General features: G+C 41.9%; 1 protein-coding gene and 1 pseudogene across 8 annotated transcripts in view; both read left to right on the top strand.

Annotated features, from left to right (window-relative positions):
* The window catches only part of DMGDH (dimethylglycine dehydrogenase), a 55,644-nt gene that overhangs the window by 29,195 nt on the left and 11,095 nt on the right, over nt 1–15,354 (top strand). For 7 of the 8 annotated variants that reach the window (XR_004961648.1, XM_036279082.1, XM_036279083.1 and 4 more), the window contains 5 exons: nt 718–883; nt 1,514–1,644; nt 2,935–3,152; nt 5,081–5,238; nt 9,097–9,156. Coding sequence is in view for 7 of the 8 variants with exons in the window: in XM_036279082.1 (XP_036134975.1) it covers nt 718–883; nt 1,514–1,644; nt 2,935–3,152; nt 5,081–5,238; nt 9,097–9,156 (733 nt within the window). In the remaining variant the exon portion in view is untranslated. The remainder of the gene's footprint in view (nt 1–717; nt 884–1,513; nt 1,645–2,934; nt 3,153–5,080; nt 5,239–9,096; nt 9,157–15,354) is intronic. The other variant, XM_036279085.1, reaches the window with a different exon arrangement.
* Nucleotides 6,044–8,035, top strand: LOC118641487 (annotated as a pseudogene).

The following is a 15,354-nucleotide window of genomic DNA, read 5'->3' as shown; positions in this document are numbered from 1 at the left end:
CTGAAGTTAAAATAACACATTAGGAGTGCACTTCATCAAGTAGAAGGGACCCTGCATAATGAATTAGGAGACCTTTGTTCCGGGGCCAGCTCTCTCATTAAATAATGTAAAGTTCTTGGAAGTCACGTATGTCTTTTCTCTAAAAAATGAAGATGTTGGAGCAGATCCTTGCTTGGTCCAGGTTGGGGCCTGTTAGAAGGCAGATACGGGCCCCACACAGACCTGCTGCATCAGAATCTGTATTTGAACAAGTGCAAGTGCTTTGTATTTGCATTCGTTTTCAGAAGCACAGGAAGGTAGCTCCACCCCAGTATATTCTGATTTCATTAGGTCCAAAAAAATTGGTATTTTTAAAATGTGCCTTCTGTGACTGTAACATGCAACCAACGTTGAAAACCACAGCACTGGTTGACTTCCGAGCTTCCATCCGGATTTGAGAGCCCACCCATCCTATCTTACTTTCTAGTTAATAAATACTTTATTCACTATGAAATGGGTCAAAGGGATATATGAGTAACTTTAAAAAATCAGACTTCAACACATACGTATGATTTGCAGAGCAGAATTTTAGGTTGCATTTCCCCCCCCCCCCAAATAGGATTAGCTAGATGAATAGGTTTTATTAAAATATATATATTCTGTAATTTTCTGAAAACAAATGACAAATTGTTGTTTTGGTTTTTTATTTATTTATTTTTTATGACAAATGTGTTTCAGGCCAAGTTTTCGCCGCACAAACTGGTTTGAGCCGGTGGGCTCTGAGTATAAACAAGTTATGCAAAGAGTAGGGGTGATTGACCTGACACCATTTGGCAAGTTTAACATCAAAGGCCAAGATTCTATTAAATTGTTGGACCGTCTCTTTGCAAATGTCATCCCAAAGGTAAATAACCTTAAAATGGTACAAGGTCCAGGATTGTGGCCTGCTTAATTCTCTATGCTCTCATATGTTCTTTTAGTCCACCTAATGATTTCTGTATGAACACTAGAACTCTCCAACTGATCAAGTGTATTCTAGCTAGTTTTTTAATTTAAATTTTTGTTGAATTAATTATTCTCCAAGGACCTTGTGAACTTTGCTTAATTATGTCAATAGGAACTACAACATTGACTGAAGTATAATTTTTATGACAAATAATTGTAATTTAAGCTGAAAACTTCAAAATTAATCTTGGGCTTGGGTTTACAAATAATTCATACAATTGATATAAAGGATAAGAATCAGATGGCTTTTATTGTTGACACCGACATTTTTGTTTCTATGTTGATTTAAAAGGAAACAAAATTTTTGTTTCTTTCTGAGATAATTTTATATTTGTTTATTTTTTAAGGTTTATATTTTTTTAAATAATTAATTTATTTTTGTTACAGATGTTTCTCCTTTCCCCCCATTGACACCCTCCTCCCAATCCGCCCCCACCCAGCATTGTTGTCTACATTCATTGGTCATGCATATATAAATATAACTTCTTTGGTTTAACATCCTGAGATAATTTTAAATTCTTTTATGCAGGTGGGTTTTACAAATATAAGTCACATGTTAACACCAAGAGGTCGAGTATATGCTGAACTAACTGTTTCTCACCAGTGTCCTGGGGAATTTCTACTAATAACCGGTTCTGGGTCGGAGCTTCATGATCTTAGGTAATTGTGCACCTAGTGAGACAATCTCATGTGGATTAAACATTGACTTAATCTTAAACAGAGCTTTTCTTTTACCAGTAGTTGGAAGTACAACTTTAATTCTTAAAACTCATTGCTTCAAATAAATTTCATGTCTTTATAGGAAATTATTTAAAGTGAGGGACCCTGTCCCTGTCCACTTCCAAAAGGGGATCCCTCTACAGGGTGTACTGGTTCTAATATCAACTCCCATTTATGAGTCACCATCAATGTGTCAGAACTATTTTTACATATAATGTTAATTCTCTTAATAGATATATATTTGCACAGTATATATATTATTCCCATTTTCAGATGAGGAAATTGTAGTTTGGGTTAAAGTAACTTGCTGAAGCCAATCTTTTATATTCTGATGCCCACCTTCAGTAAACTGCCTCCCTGGGTGAGCTTCTCCCCTGGTCATGCTTTGTGCTCTCTGATCCACGGCTGGATCTAAATCGTCGACCTGTCAGGTTGATCCTTCACATGAATCTTTAGTCTATTATTTAGTGCACTATGAAGTCTGTGGTCTGTAGTCTACAGATCTGGAATATTGTTGTTTACTAAATGTCAGAGTAGGAGTGAATAGACGGAATTGTCATCAATGTTGGACAGGAGAAATCTTGACTGGAGTTATAAAATGATGCAAATTATATCCTCCAATCCAAGATGTATTGGGAGCTATTTTGGTAACTTAGCTTTGTGTAAATCCAGATGATCATTTTACGATAGACCCGTGTAGTTCCAGGGACTGTTCAATAAATCAGAAACAAGCTCTATAACTGGGTTCCAATAACTCATCAAGACAGAAATTGAAAATAGTCTTTAGAGTTTTTACATTTTTCTTGTGATTGTCAAAGCAATTCCGTGTCTGTTAGGAGGCATGTTACTAACTTTTGGCAGCGTGGATGTGCCTCCTGTGTACAGGTATTAGAGAAAATTTGGGTTTAAAATAATTTTTGAAGATTGAGTCATTAGTTTAAATGCAGCAGGGCACACAAATAATTGTGTGGCAGAGCTCATTTAGATGGAAGGATCCTTCTTACTGTGAAAAATTACCCCCACTGTATATAAGCAGGTGGTTTATAGAGAATCACTTAACATCTCTGGGACTCAGTTTCTTCAAAGTTAAAAATTAGGTGATTATATGAAACGACACTCTGGGGACTTTCTGTTAATTCTAGACACAGAATATGTCTTCAGAGAAATACTGTATTACCAACATGCATTATTCAAGCAAGATTTAACATAACTTTTACAACTCAAATGCAGATGGATTGAAGAAGAAGCAGTCAAAGGTGGATATGATGTTGAAATTAAAAACATAACCGATGAGCTTGGAGTCCTTGGTGTTGCAGGGCCCCAGGCAAGGAAGGTCCTTCAGAAACTGACGTCTGAAGATCTGAGTGATGATGTTTTCAAGTTTCTTCAAACCAAGTCTTTAAAGGTTTCCAGCATTCCTGTCACTGCTATTAGGATATCTTATACTGGTAAGAATCACAAAATAACCTAGAGTGAGTTTCTAAAATTTAAAAGATGCTACCAGATGTGACCTTGGTCTCTCCCTCTCCGTCTCTCTCTCTCTCTCTCTCTCTCTCTCTCTCTCTCTCTCTCTCTCTCTCTCTCTGGCTCTCCCTCTCACACACTCTCTCTCCCCTGTCAGTGTAATTTTGGAGGAAGATTTCTCCTGCTCAACTTTTTTTTTTTTTTTTATCCTCACCCGAGGATATTTTTCCATTTTTTGTACAGATAGAGTGGGAGGGAGAGAGAGGAAGGAGAGAGAGAGAGAAACATCGACGTGAAGGGACACATCGAGTGGCTGCCACCCGCACGACCAACCAGGGCCGGGGACAAACTGCAACCGAAGTACGTGCCCTTAGCGGGAACCGAACCCGGGTCTCTCCAGACCGCAGGCCGACGCTCTAACCGCTGAGCCAAACTGGCCAGGGCTCTCCTGCTCAACTTTTATGACAATTCTGACTATGCACTTTTAGTCTGAGAGTCATTCCACAGATTTCCAATGTCCTATAGCTGCCTACCATTTTAAGGTTAGACAAGGAATAGGAATACAACGGCTGCTGGAATAGTTGGAAGGACTGACAGGATATTTCGGCCAGCTGACTCTGTCTGGGAACATCAAGATTATTTCCCGTAGATCGTCTCCCATAGAGACCATCTTAAATGTATCAGGCACCTCTCTGCAGCATTCCTGCTATCCATCTTTCTTTCTAGACTCTAAGTGCCTCAGGGAAGTCTTCACACAGCACCTAACCTTGCACATAGTAGGCATTCAAAACAGAGCTGAATGAATGTTCTTCAGCTCCCCATTGGTGGTCTGGGCTCGCTCCTAACTCCCTTTAGACCTCCTTGTCCCTTCGCTAAGAGTACTGGGTGCCCAGGCACTTGTTCAGTTGCATGTTGCTCATGCTCTGGTGGTGTCCTGGAAAAACACGTCACCTCCAGCTCTCAACAATGGGGAATAAAGAGAGAATACAGCAGAGAGACCATAGCCCTGCCCTGGCATCCATGTACCTTTCCCCAACCCCTTCCACCTAACCTTGTAAAATGCTGACCAGAAGAAAGCATAAGCAGGCTGGGTTGGGTTTCATTTCCTTTAGTTTTTACCTACAGCTCTAATGGTGAAAGAAATAACCAAGTGGGGAAGAAAGGGGGACTAGGGGTAAATCAAGACTATGACTATCCCACAAAGAAGGCCATTTGAATAAATGTCAGTTGCCTATATTTTTAAGCCTTGTGGTTTTGGGGCAAGAAGTTGGGAGTGGCCCTGGCTGGTTTGGCTCAGCAGTTGGAGCGTCGGCCTGCGGTGCAGAGAGACCCAGGTTCGGTTCCCACTAAGGGCACGTACCTCGGTTGCAGTTTGTCCCCGGCCCTGGTTGGTTGTGCAGGTGGCAGCCACTCGATGTGGCCCTTTCACATCGATGTTTCTCTCTCTCTCTCTTCCTCTCTCTCCCTCCCGCTCTATCTGAACAAAAAATGGAAGAATGTCCTTGGGTGAGGATAAAAAAAAAAAAAAAAAAGAAGTTGGGAGTGGAGTTGCCTAAACCTTGAACCCCTTAACTGCATAAACGATGCTAATTACTCAACATCATGAAGCTGAGGTCAAGAGTCAAGATGAAATCTTGCTGCACTACACTCTTTCTGTGTCGTGTGAAGAGGTGGCCTAGATATCACCCTCTGTGTCAAAGACAGGATTGGGCACGGATGCATCTGTGATAAGGCAGGTTCCTTTGCAGTGGGTTTTTGTTGCAACTTTTAAAATGAATTGGTCTTTTAAAACTCAGCAGTGTTTATGTTGCATAAATGGAATCTCTCCATTTATTTATGTGTTTTAACTAATGCACGTTAGACCTCATGACTATTGTTCTCACTCTGATGTGCACTTGTGGGTTTGTTTTAGGTGAGCTGGGGTGGGAGCTGTACCACAGACGAGAAGATTCTGCAGCGCTGTATGACGTCATCATGAATGCAGGCCAGGAAGAGGGGATTGACAGCTTTGGAACATACGCCATGAATGCTTTAAGACTGGAGAAAGCGTTCAGAGCCTGGGGGTCAGAGGTTCGCAATGCTAGCCTCTTCGTTAAAATTCTGTTTACTGTACCTGGTTTTTATATCAGGGCTAGTTTTATTTGTGGGGTTTTTTGTTTTTCATCCTTTTTTTTTTTTTTTTTTTAAATAAGGGGTAGTTTTAACTGCTTTAACATTAGCCCTGACTGTAAGAGAAATTATGTATTATTAGAAAACTTTACTTAATTAGGGGAAGAGGTTTTTCTTTTCAATTTCCCAGTTGAAAGTTCAGTGGAATTATGACTTAATGTTTATTCTGCCTAATTCCTCCTCTGGCGGAGAGCCCGGACGTCGTCTCTGACTGTGTGGAGCTGTGGCCGCCGAGGGAGCCGGCCTGCCCCACTGTGGGAGGACCGCCTTTCAGATTCTCCCCCTCCCTGTCCTATTGCCCATTCTCATTTTCTTCTGATCATGTTCCTTTTGGGGAAATAACACAGATGGTTTCTTTCTGAGGAGCACAGTCGATAGTCTAGGATGTGTCGTCTCGCCTACTTCTACCATTGATAACGGGAAGTCAGGGTTTCTGTTTGTGAAGTTACACACCGTTTTCACATGCGTGGTTTCATATACCTTCTCAACTCCCCCGATCATTGGCCATCGAGGTATCTAAATGATCCCTGTTCTGCACACAATCACACTAAGAAACAGTACACAGGTCGGTCCAGGTACATGGTTCAAACTCTGTTCTTCTATTTCTCTCCAATGTGGCAGGCTGTCTCTGGACCCCTTTGCTATGTCAGATTCCTGGTTGTTTCCTAAGACATTGGGGTTTTAGGCTGGAGAGGCGAGACGAGGAATGGTGGTAAAGGATGTACTTTAAAGTGGGGTCTCTGCCTTTGAATTTATGCTCGGCCACATATGTTGCCTTGTCTCTCCAGAGCCTCTGTTTACGTCCCCATAAAATAGAAACAATCTTTCTCCTACAGAGTTACAGATATTAGATAGTCTATAAAGTGCCTGGCACATAATAGAATGAATGTAACTGGAGAGCAAAGTAGGTTTGGAAGCCCAGGCAGGGCCCTTGGGCAGCCACACTATGGGCCGGAGAGAGTGGGCTCTGAGGTGGAGAGGGCAGCCCCCGGGAGCCTCTGTAGAAGGAAGGCCCTGAGGCAGGTCGGCATTTTGCAGGATTCCCAGCCTGCAACCAGGCCGTTAGATGAGGGGAGAGAAACAGAGGGCAGCTCTGACCCCACCCTGCTCCCCAAGGAATGAAGCCCCAGAGAGCCTTTGGAGTCAGGCATTTCTCCCTTCTCCTGCCTTTTGTGACTTCCTGCCTCCTGGCTGGCAGCCAGCCTCTGAACAGCGCTTCTCCATCCCAGGTCGCTCGGTTTCCCAGCAGTGCCAGCACGCCCTCTAGTGGTACTGTAGCAGTCAATCTTCTGGGCTTGCTTTAATTTTTTTCTCCGGGAGAAATACTCAAAAATAATTTTAGAGTTGCTCAAATTAATTAAAAATTTGAGACAGGATTTTATATCATGTGAAACAGGTTTATATTACTCATCTGGTATATACAAGCACCGTGCTGTCTCTTAAAAAAATGTTTGGCTACTTTTTATGAGGTTTAGACAAGTTCTCTTGGAGCAAAAGAGACAACAGCAACAAAATTAACAAACAAACAAGTACCATTAACTTCAGGTTTAGTCCGAAGTAGTGGCTTTAGTACTGACTTGAGGTATATTGTAATAACTCAACTGTATTTGAAAAAATGGAGGCCCATCCTGTCCAACCCGCAGGCTGGGGACCTAGCGGTCAGCCCATGTGGCTGACCTAGCAAGCAGCCACCACTCAGAAGAGAGAGCATGAGGAATTCCTCTTCTTACCTGTGGCATTTAAATATTTATGAAATTTGAAAACTATAACTGCAGTTCTGATTCATGGATCGTCAAAGAAAGCAGAGATCAGAGGGTCTACGCAAGGGGCAGGTTTGGGCAGATGTGAAGCCTGATACTAAAACAGGAGCTGGAATTTAATGGTGAACCACACAGCTGGTTCCTGCTCTCACAGAACTTGAAGTTTAGTGAGGAAGATAAAACCAGACAAGCAAGTAACAGGGGAGCCTGTTTGAGGTGTGCTGGTGTCAGCGAGGCCTCAGTTTCCTTCTGTAGCCGCGTCATTTGGACGGCGGCTGCTCTCATGTTCTCACACGTTACTGCCGTGACTCTTCACCGTGTGGACCCTGCTTCATCTTCTATCAGGGACTGTGGTGCCGTAGCTCCAGAAAAGTGCTTGTTTGGGGCAATGTTCCATTTCACCACAGTGTTATGTGTTGCTGCTATTTATGTTCGTTATAAGCTAGTCCGTGCCCTGAATCCCGCAGGGAAATATATCACCAGATTAAACAAGGCTGGCCTTGGACTTGGATTGCTGAGTTGTTTAGGGATTTCTATGTGGCAAACTTCTAGAAAACAACTTGAAAAATTTTCACATGTGTGTGGAGCTGTGCTCACCTTTGGTGGGGCCTTCCTGTGCATGTTTGTTCAGACCATCCTTTCCCACCAACGGCAGCCCCCACTTCGTGGCAAACACGTCACCTGGACGAGACTCCTGCTGGTCATCTGGTGTGGGGTCCATGCGCGTAGCTGCCGACTTGCTCATCACTTTTGTGGTGGCTGCTGGGGCTCAGATGTCGCACAGCAGTGCACTGGAACCCAAGGACAGAGGTCGTGTGCTCCGTATGCTCACGGCCTCAGCGGAATCCATGCCACTTTCCTTCTTTGTGTTCTTCCTGACTTATATCCATGATTTTTCAGAAAATTTCTGTACAGATGGCAGCCAATTTACACAATGAACTGTCTTTGACACTGCTTCCTGTCCTGTCAACAGTGATCGAGCTGGTCTACTTTGCAGAGGTGTGCAATGGAAGGATACCGTGTTTCCATGATTATTAATTATGGTTCTCAGGGACTCGGAAAACGTTCATAAGTTACTTCCTCAGCTCTGAAATTTTTAACCAGTTAGTCAAGGCTGGCAGTGACATTGATGATCCTGATAACCAAGACACATGAATTAAGCCATTTTATAAATTATTTTGAAGGATATCTTCAAGAGGATCATGTGAAAACATTTATGCCTATACTTCTTTTTAATCCTAGAAAATAAAACCAAAGACTATTTTTAAAAAGAAAAGAGAAGATTGAGATTCAACCTCTCTTTTTTCTTTTTCTCTTTTCCTGAACTCTGTAGAAGTTCTTGTTCTACCATCTGCTTTCTCCTCTACTTATCCTGATTCCTGGCTAATTGTAAGATATGTAAATTCATAACTTTTCGAAACTTAATTATGCAAAATTGTTACATAAAAACATGAAAGTCTAGTTTCTAGAAGGAACATCCTGTTGTGGTACTCCTCGGATATTTATTATAATAAAAGTCATGGAAACAAACTATGAATTTTAGTTTCTTTTGCTATTGAAATAATAGCTGACTTTTAGATTTTAAAAAATCACTTTAATCCTCACCCGAGGGTATTTTTCCATTTTTTGTACAGATAGAATGGGAGGGAGGGAGAGGAAGGGAGAGAGAGAGAGAAACATCGACGTGAAAGGGACACATCAAGTGGCTGCCACCCGCACGACCAACCAGGGCCGGGGACAAACTGCAACCGAAGTACATGCCCTTAGCGGGAACCAAACCCGGGTCTCTCCGGACCGCAGGCCAACACTCTAACCGCTGAGCCAAACTGGCCAGGGCTAAAAAATCACTTTAAAGACCAGCCCATAATTTTTCTTTTTTACAATCTATACTCAAAATCAAAAAGTGTTCTTTTTTCTAAAAAAAAAAAAAAAAAATACATGAAAGTTACTGAAATGACTTGTACTCATCTAAGATTTAAAACGTGTGCTTCCCTTTTAGATGAACTGCGATACAAATCCCTTGGAAGCTGGACTGGAATATTTTGTAAAGCTAAATAAGGTAGGTTTACATTCCAAAGTGTACTTGAAGTAAATCTTAAAATTATGCTGTCTCATGGCAGAGCCTTGCTTTAAAATCTGACCAAGTATGATCATAGGACAAATAAATTGAACAGAAATGCTAAGCATTGCCTAAGTGCTTCATAGTAAGCTTCGTCGAAATTTGATATCAGTTCAAACTACTCCAGTAGAGGTAAGATAGCTGAATCTAGCAACTTCGAAGACCAAATCTACATTCTAAGATAAAAATTAGTAAGGATAAGATTCAGCAGACATTATTCTAAAACCTGGTGACTCGTGAAGCCACACATCAGTTAGTCAGACGTGCTGCATTCATGACTCTCCCTGAGGCTCACAGCACAAAGCAGCCTCGCCTCGCACATCTGTCCAGCTGCTTATTAAGCATCTTTGTATGTAACTGCAACATCTGAGTATAAGCAAATGACACATTTCAAACGTGTTCAGCATACAATAGGTATTTAGTGAGAATCCAACACAGATCCAAAGAATCATAACTGATACTGACATTCTAAAGGGAGCTCCTACATCAGTGGTTTTCAAAGTGCAGTTGGCAGACAGAACACATCAGCATCATCTGGGAGCTTGTTAGAAATACTTTGCTCAGGTTCCACCCCAGACGTACTGAATCGGAATGCCTGGGGGTCAGGCCAAGAAATCTGTTTTACCATGCTGCAGGGGATTCTGGTGCACCTGCAGTTAGAGAAGCACCACCCTACATAATTATTGTGCAAAAGTACATTATGAGGTCAATTTATTATAGCTTAGCTTATCTGTACAAGCCCTTATCTGTAAATATATGTGTGGGGTGGTCCCATTGGTATGGACTGAATGTTGTGTCCCTCCAAAATCCATGCGTCAGAGCCCTTACCCCCCTATAATGTGGTACTATTTGGAGGTGGACCTTTGTGAGGTATTCGGCTTAGATGAGATCATGGCATGGGGCCCCATGTCCAAATTCATGTTCTTATGAGAAGAGGAAGAGAGACTAGAAGCTTGCTCTCTGTACACAAAAGCACACGGCGAGAAGGCAGCTGTCGGCAAGCCAGGCCGAGTCCACTTACAGGGGCATTGAACTGGCCGGCACCTGGATCTTGGACTTCTCAGCCTCCAGAACTGTGAGAAATAAGTTCCTGTTGTTTAAGCCACCCGGTCCGTGATACTTCGTTATAGCAGCTCAGGCTGACTCAGACACCCATTGAGCAGTGTCTCCGTTACCATGAGAACTCCACTGAGTGGCAGTTAGGTTGTAGGTAGGAAGAGGAGCTGCTGCCGTTCAGGATACTTGTGGGAATCCCAGTAACAAAGGGGTGTCAGTAAGCTAAAGTGAAAACTGTTTCCCAACCTGTGGAGATATTCGAACAATGCATATGAATCAATCCAAGGAAACTTTTTTAACGCCCCTGCATCATTTCCCAATTCTGAGCTAAAATGTGAACATAAACACGTATGTTTACAGTATTAGATTTTAGGAAAAAGAGCCTCCTTCTTAAGGGTCTTAAAGGGAATACCTTTCTGTGCATGTTCCCCATGACTTTTGTTTTATGATGTGCCATCTGCCTCCAGACCGGAGAAAGCAGGTGCTTGGAATTCAAGCAGACCCTAGCAGCAGTTTGTTCCTTCTTATAACAGAAGTCTTAGTTTAGCTGTTTAAAATATGGATAAAAATGGCCTGGCTCTTGAAAGCACTAAAGTTCCATTATTGGTCACCAATAGGTAAAGAGATAACTGTCTCTTTTGCTTCGGTGTTTGGGTATTATTGTTTGGGAATAAGGCACAGAAAAATTATCTCTTCATATTTGAAAATGGACTTTAAGACTCCCTTTATGGTTATAAGCAGGTGAAAATTGTGTATTTATTAGTCCTTGTAAATTATTTCAATAACCAAAGCCCAGCTCAAAACTAAATGAGTTGTTGAACAGATAATGATTTTGATTTACGGTGTGTTTTTATGATTTCTGAATTGTTGCTTCTCATTTTGGTGTCACAAAGTTAATTTCTGATGTTTCATTGGGTGAAGGTTCATGTAGCACAAGGAACTGGACCTACCTGGAACAGTCTTTTCCAATTATGTTGACTCAGGTGGCTAGTGGCTATCAGCCTAGCCATACTGATGTTTGCTAATTTCCAAAAAGGTGAATAGGTTGGATCAACTTTGTTTAGATCCTTCAGACATACCTGATTTTATTGCTGTTCTCTTTATTGTGCTTCACAGATGTTGTGTGGTTTTGTTTTTTTACAAATGGAAGGCAAGGTCTCGCTACTTGAGTATTGCACTAAAGCGACTGGAGAGCCTTGCCTTCCATTTGTGAAAAACAGCTTCTGTGATGCACAATAAAGCGACTAGCAATAAAACCGGGTATACCTCTATGCACAATTCCCTGCTCAGCCCTTACGTGTCTATACAATGGTCGCATAAGCCGTACTAGGAACAAAAATGTAGCGATGTACTGTAACTGTGTCACAGCTAGGAGGGCCCCGGAGATCGGAGGTCACTGGGTCCTGCCTCCTCATCTGAGGGCGGCGAAGCCGAAGCGCAGAGGCGGAGAGACATAGGCACCATCAGCAGGGTTAGTGCAGGTTGAGCTCTGACCTTGCTGTGGTCCTTTCCCATAAAGGGCTTATTCGCCTCGAATAACTGCCCAGGAGTTCCCTTTTCCGGGAACATATAGCATGTACATGGACTACACTTTACTAATTGACACCTCCCAACGTCATGTTTTTGTTATAACAAATTCTGTGTTTGATGGTAGATCGGAATAGCTGCTTTGCCTCTTTTAATTAGGCTTCATTAGGGTGGACTGAGTCCTTGTCAAACTGGTACAAACGTAGGGAAAAGAAAAACGGATGTTGAGGAAGTCTCAGCTGGTAAAGGGAGGCGGAATGACCGCACTTGCCTTTCTTACTTCTTAAGTTGTTTGAGCTTCAGTTCCCCCGTGGCATTGGCTAAGTAGATAAACACTGTGCACAACATTCATCTAATCAACATTCATTAAGTTTCATTTATTGAACACCTTGCTAAACCACAGGTCTAAACGTTAAAGATGTAACTCCTGGTGGCTGTCAGATTTGTGAAGCTTGAAACAGATGGTATTTCAGGGGCTAACGCTGTGGGAAACATTCTTAACATTAATTGTGAAGACGTGGTCCGCGGGAGGAGGGGGTTTAGCAGCACAAAACAGTGCCATCTCGTGGACAGTGTGGGTAGGGCCTGAAGAGGAAGCCTTGGCCAGAGCCGTGGTGCAGGTGGAAATAACTGAATACGTGTACACGCTTTTACATTTCCTCAGCGAAAACCCCGCTACCTGAAACGACTCGTGTCATTGTGCTTACTGGTATTAGAATTTGTCCCAAAGGACGTTACTTTGGGGGGGGGGGCGGAGTTAGTGTCATTTTTTAAATCAAGAGCAGAAGGAAAATCAGCTGCCTTAAAATGGAGTCATATGTATTCCTGGAATTTTCCTCTTGGAATTACTGCATCTTTGCCCATTTCCAGAGAACCTCAGCCAAGATTCGCAGAGAATGAAGTACTAAGTGAAATGTGTTTAAGCAGATCAGAATATTTTTTCTATAAGATTCCCCCACCCCCTTCTTTCTCTCCCTCTCTTTTCCTTTCTTGGGCTTCTAACCAGAGAAATGGAATAAAATGTAGATTATATTAATCACAAGTTAGAAGACAATGTTGATTCTAGAAAATACAGGGTTTCTCTTTGTAGAAAAATTATTTAAAGCATAACTATTCAGTAAGCAAAACAAAACACAAAACAGTACAATAGCAAAGAACTTATCACCAGGCCTACTACATCCTAAGTATTCAAGAAATATTAGCTTTTTTAAACCATCAAAGTAGAACTAAATCATTGTTGACAGACAGCAAGTTAGAAAGGAATTTCTAATATGCTATAGTGGTAAAAGTACCCAACTCTGTTGGGGATATTATAGGTAAATAGTAGTAAGAATTGAGGAGGCAGAATATTGTCAGTGACTCTCAGTTTTGGTTACATGTTAGAATCAACTGGAGCGTGATTCTTTAAAATCATATGATGCCCCCCCACTTGCAAACTATATTTGCCACCATGCTCCCCAGTAAATGGCATTATGTTATAATAATATTTCAAAGAAGCTACCAGCATTCCACATACTATGTTCAGCAGAGTATTCTTTTATTTTTAAAATTTATTTAATTTACTTAATTGCTTCACCTTTTTCACCTAGTCCCCCACCTGCCCCTCCTCTGACAGCTATCAGTCTGTTCTCTATACCTATGAGTCTGTTTCTATTTTGTTTGTTAGTTTATTTTGTTCATTAGATTCCACATATGAGTGAAATCATATGGTACTTGTCTTTCTCTGTCTGGCTTATTTCACCTGGCATAATAATCTCCAGGTTCATCCATGCTGTTGCAAAGGGTAAGAGATTCTTCTTTTTTATAGCTGCATAGTCTTCCATCATGTAAATGTACCACAACTTTTTTATCCACTCATGTACTGATGGGCACTTGGGCTGTTTCTAGATTTTGGTGATTGTAAGTAACACTGCTATGTCTTCATTCTTTTAACCTCATGCTTGTTGTAGTCTTAGGAATTAACGGGAAAGCAGAAAAACAGGTAAACTGATCAGAGGCTGGTGCTACAGAATCTGTAGTGGATTGGAAGTAAAATCAGTAGATGTATGACCCATTTTGGCTAGTCTGCTGGTTAATAATTCTATCCCCACCCCCCTTTTTGTGGAACTGTCAGGAAGTGAATTTCTTTTTAAAGCACCAAATGCTAGCTATGTGACTGGGGGATCACTTTCCCAATTATTGAAGAAATCCAGCGGAGAGATATCAGTGGCCTCAACTAAGGCAGTGGCCATAGGATGGAGAAGAAAGAGGTGTGAGTGATAATTGAAATGTAGGGTGGAGACTGCATGAGGGACTGTATGTGAAGGGAGTGGGGAGGGATCTTGGATGCTGTTCAGGAATTGGGGGGCACAGGAGAGATGTGACTGGAGGCTGAAGGATTTGTGGGGTTGCAGAGCTCTGGGACAGCCAAGAGGAGAGTCTCAGACAGCAGCTGAGCATATGGATTTGGAGCTCTCTGCTCTAAAAGTCTGGATTTAGATGATTTGTGTAATAGGTGGTAATTAAAACCAGGGTTGTGTTCGGAACTCTGTTCTACAGCACCCTGTACTTACTTCTCCTGTGGTACTTACACACCCCCTAATGCTGGCTGCTTCCTCAACTAGACTGTTAGACCGTGAGCTCTCTGAGAACAGGGGCCAAGGATCCGTAGGGCTAGAACTGTGTCTGATCATTAGTAGGGGCTTAGTAAGTATTTGTTGAAGGGTTTGAATCCTGGCTCTACCACTTACTGGTTCTAAAACTAAACAAGTTGCTTAACCTTTAAGCACTTCAGTTTTATCATCTGTAAAGTGAAGAAAATATCCACCTCGTAAGATTATTGTAAGTATCAGATGAGATCAAGAACATTTGGTACCTTCATAAATGTTAGTTCCCTTCCATCATATTGACTTGATTCTAAAATCGTTTAGATGCAAAAAATAAAAAGAATAAAAAAGAGCCCTGGCTGGTTTGGATCAATGGTTAGAGCGTTGGCCTGAGGACTGAAGGGTCATGGGTTCAACTCTGGTCAAGGACTCATACCTGGGTTGCAGGTTCGATCCTCAGCTCTTGTCGGGGTCATGCAGGAGGCAACCAATCGATGTGTTTCTCTCACATTGATGTTTCACGCTCTCCCCCCTCCCCCTTTCACTCTATCTCAAAATTAATGGAAAAGTATCTTCAGGTGAGGATTAACAACAACAAAAAAGAGCTATAGATAAATTTCTTTCAATTTTTTGAAGACTTCAGCAAGGAAGATCTTGGGTCCTTAGTGAGACCTCATTTCTTCATGGTTTTCTCATTTCTTTTAATAGTTATTTAGCATTTAGTCTTGAGTGTTATACTTAAAACACCAAATGGGTAATTGTTCTTCACTCTGGTCTAGAGAGATCAAAACTCTATTTTTTTCTTTATCCTCACCTGAGGACATTTTTCCATTTTTGTTTAGATAGAATGGGAGGGGGAGAGAGGAAGAGAGAGAGAGAGAGAGAGAGAGAAACATCGACGTGGAAGAGACACATTGAGTGGCTGCCTCCCGCATGACCTCAACCCGGGCCAGGGACAAACCACAAATGA

This window comes from Molossus molossus, unplaced genomic scaffold (assembly GCF_014108415.1).
Source record: "Molossus molossus isolate mMolMol1 unplaced genomic scaffold, mMolMol1.p scaffold_m16_p_3, whole genome shotgun sequence".
Classification (NCBI taxonomy): Eukaryota; Metazoa; Chordata; class Mammalia; order Chiroptera; family Molossidae; genus Molossus; species Molossus molossus.
Note: the sequence above shows the minus strand (reverse complement) of the source record. Positions and strands in the feature narration are given on the sequence as shown.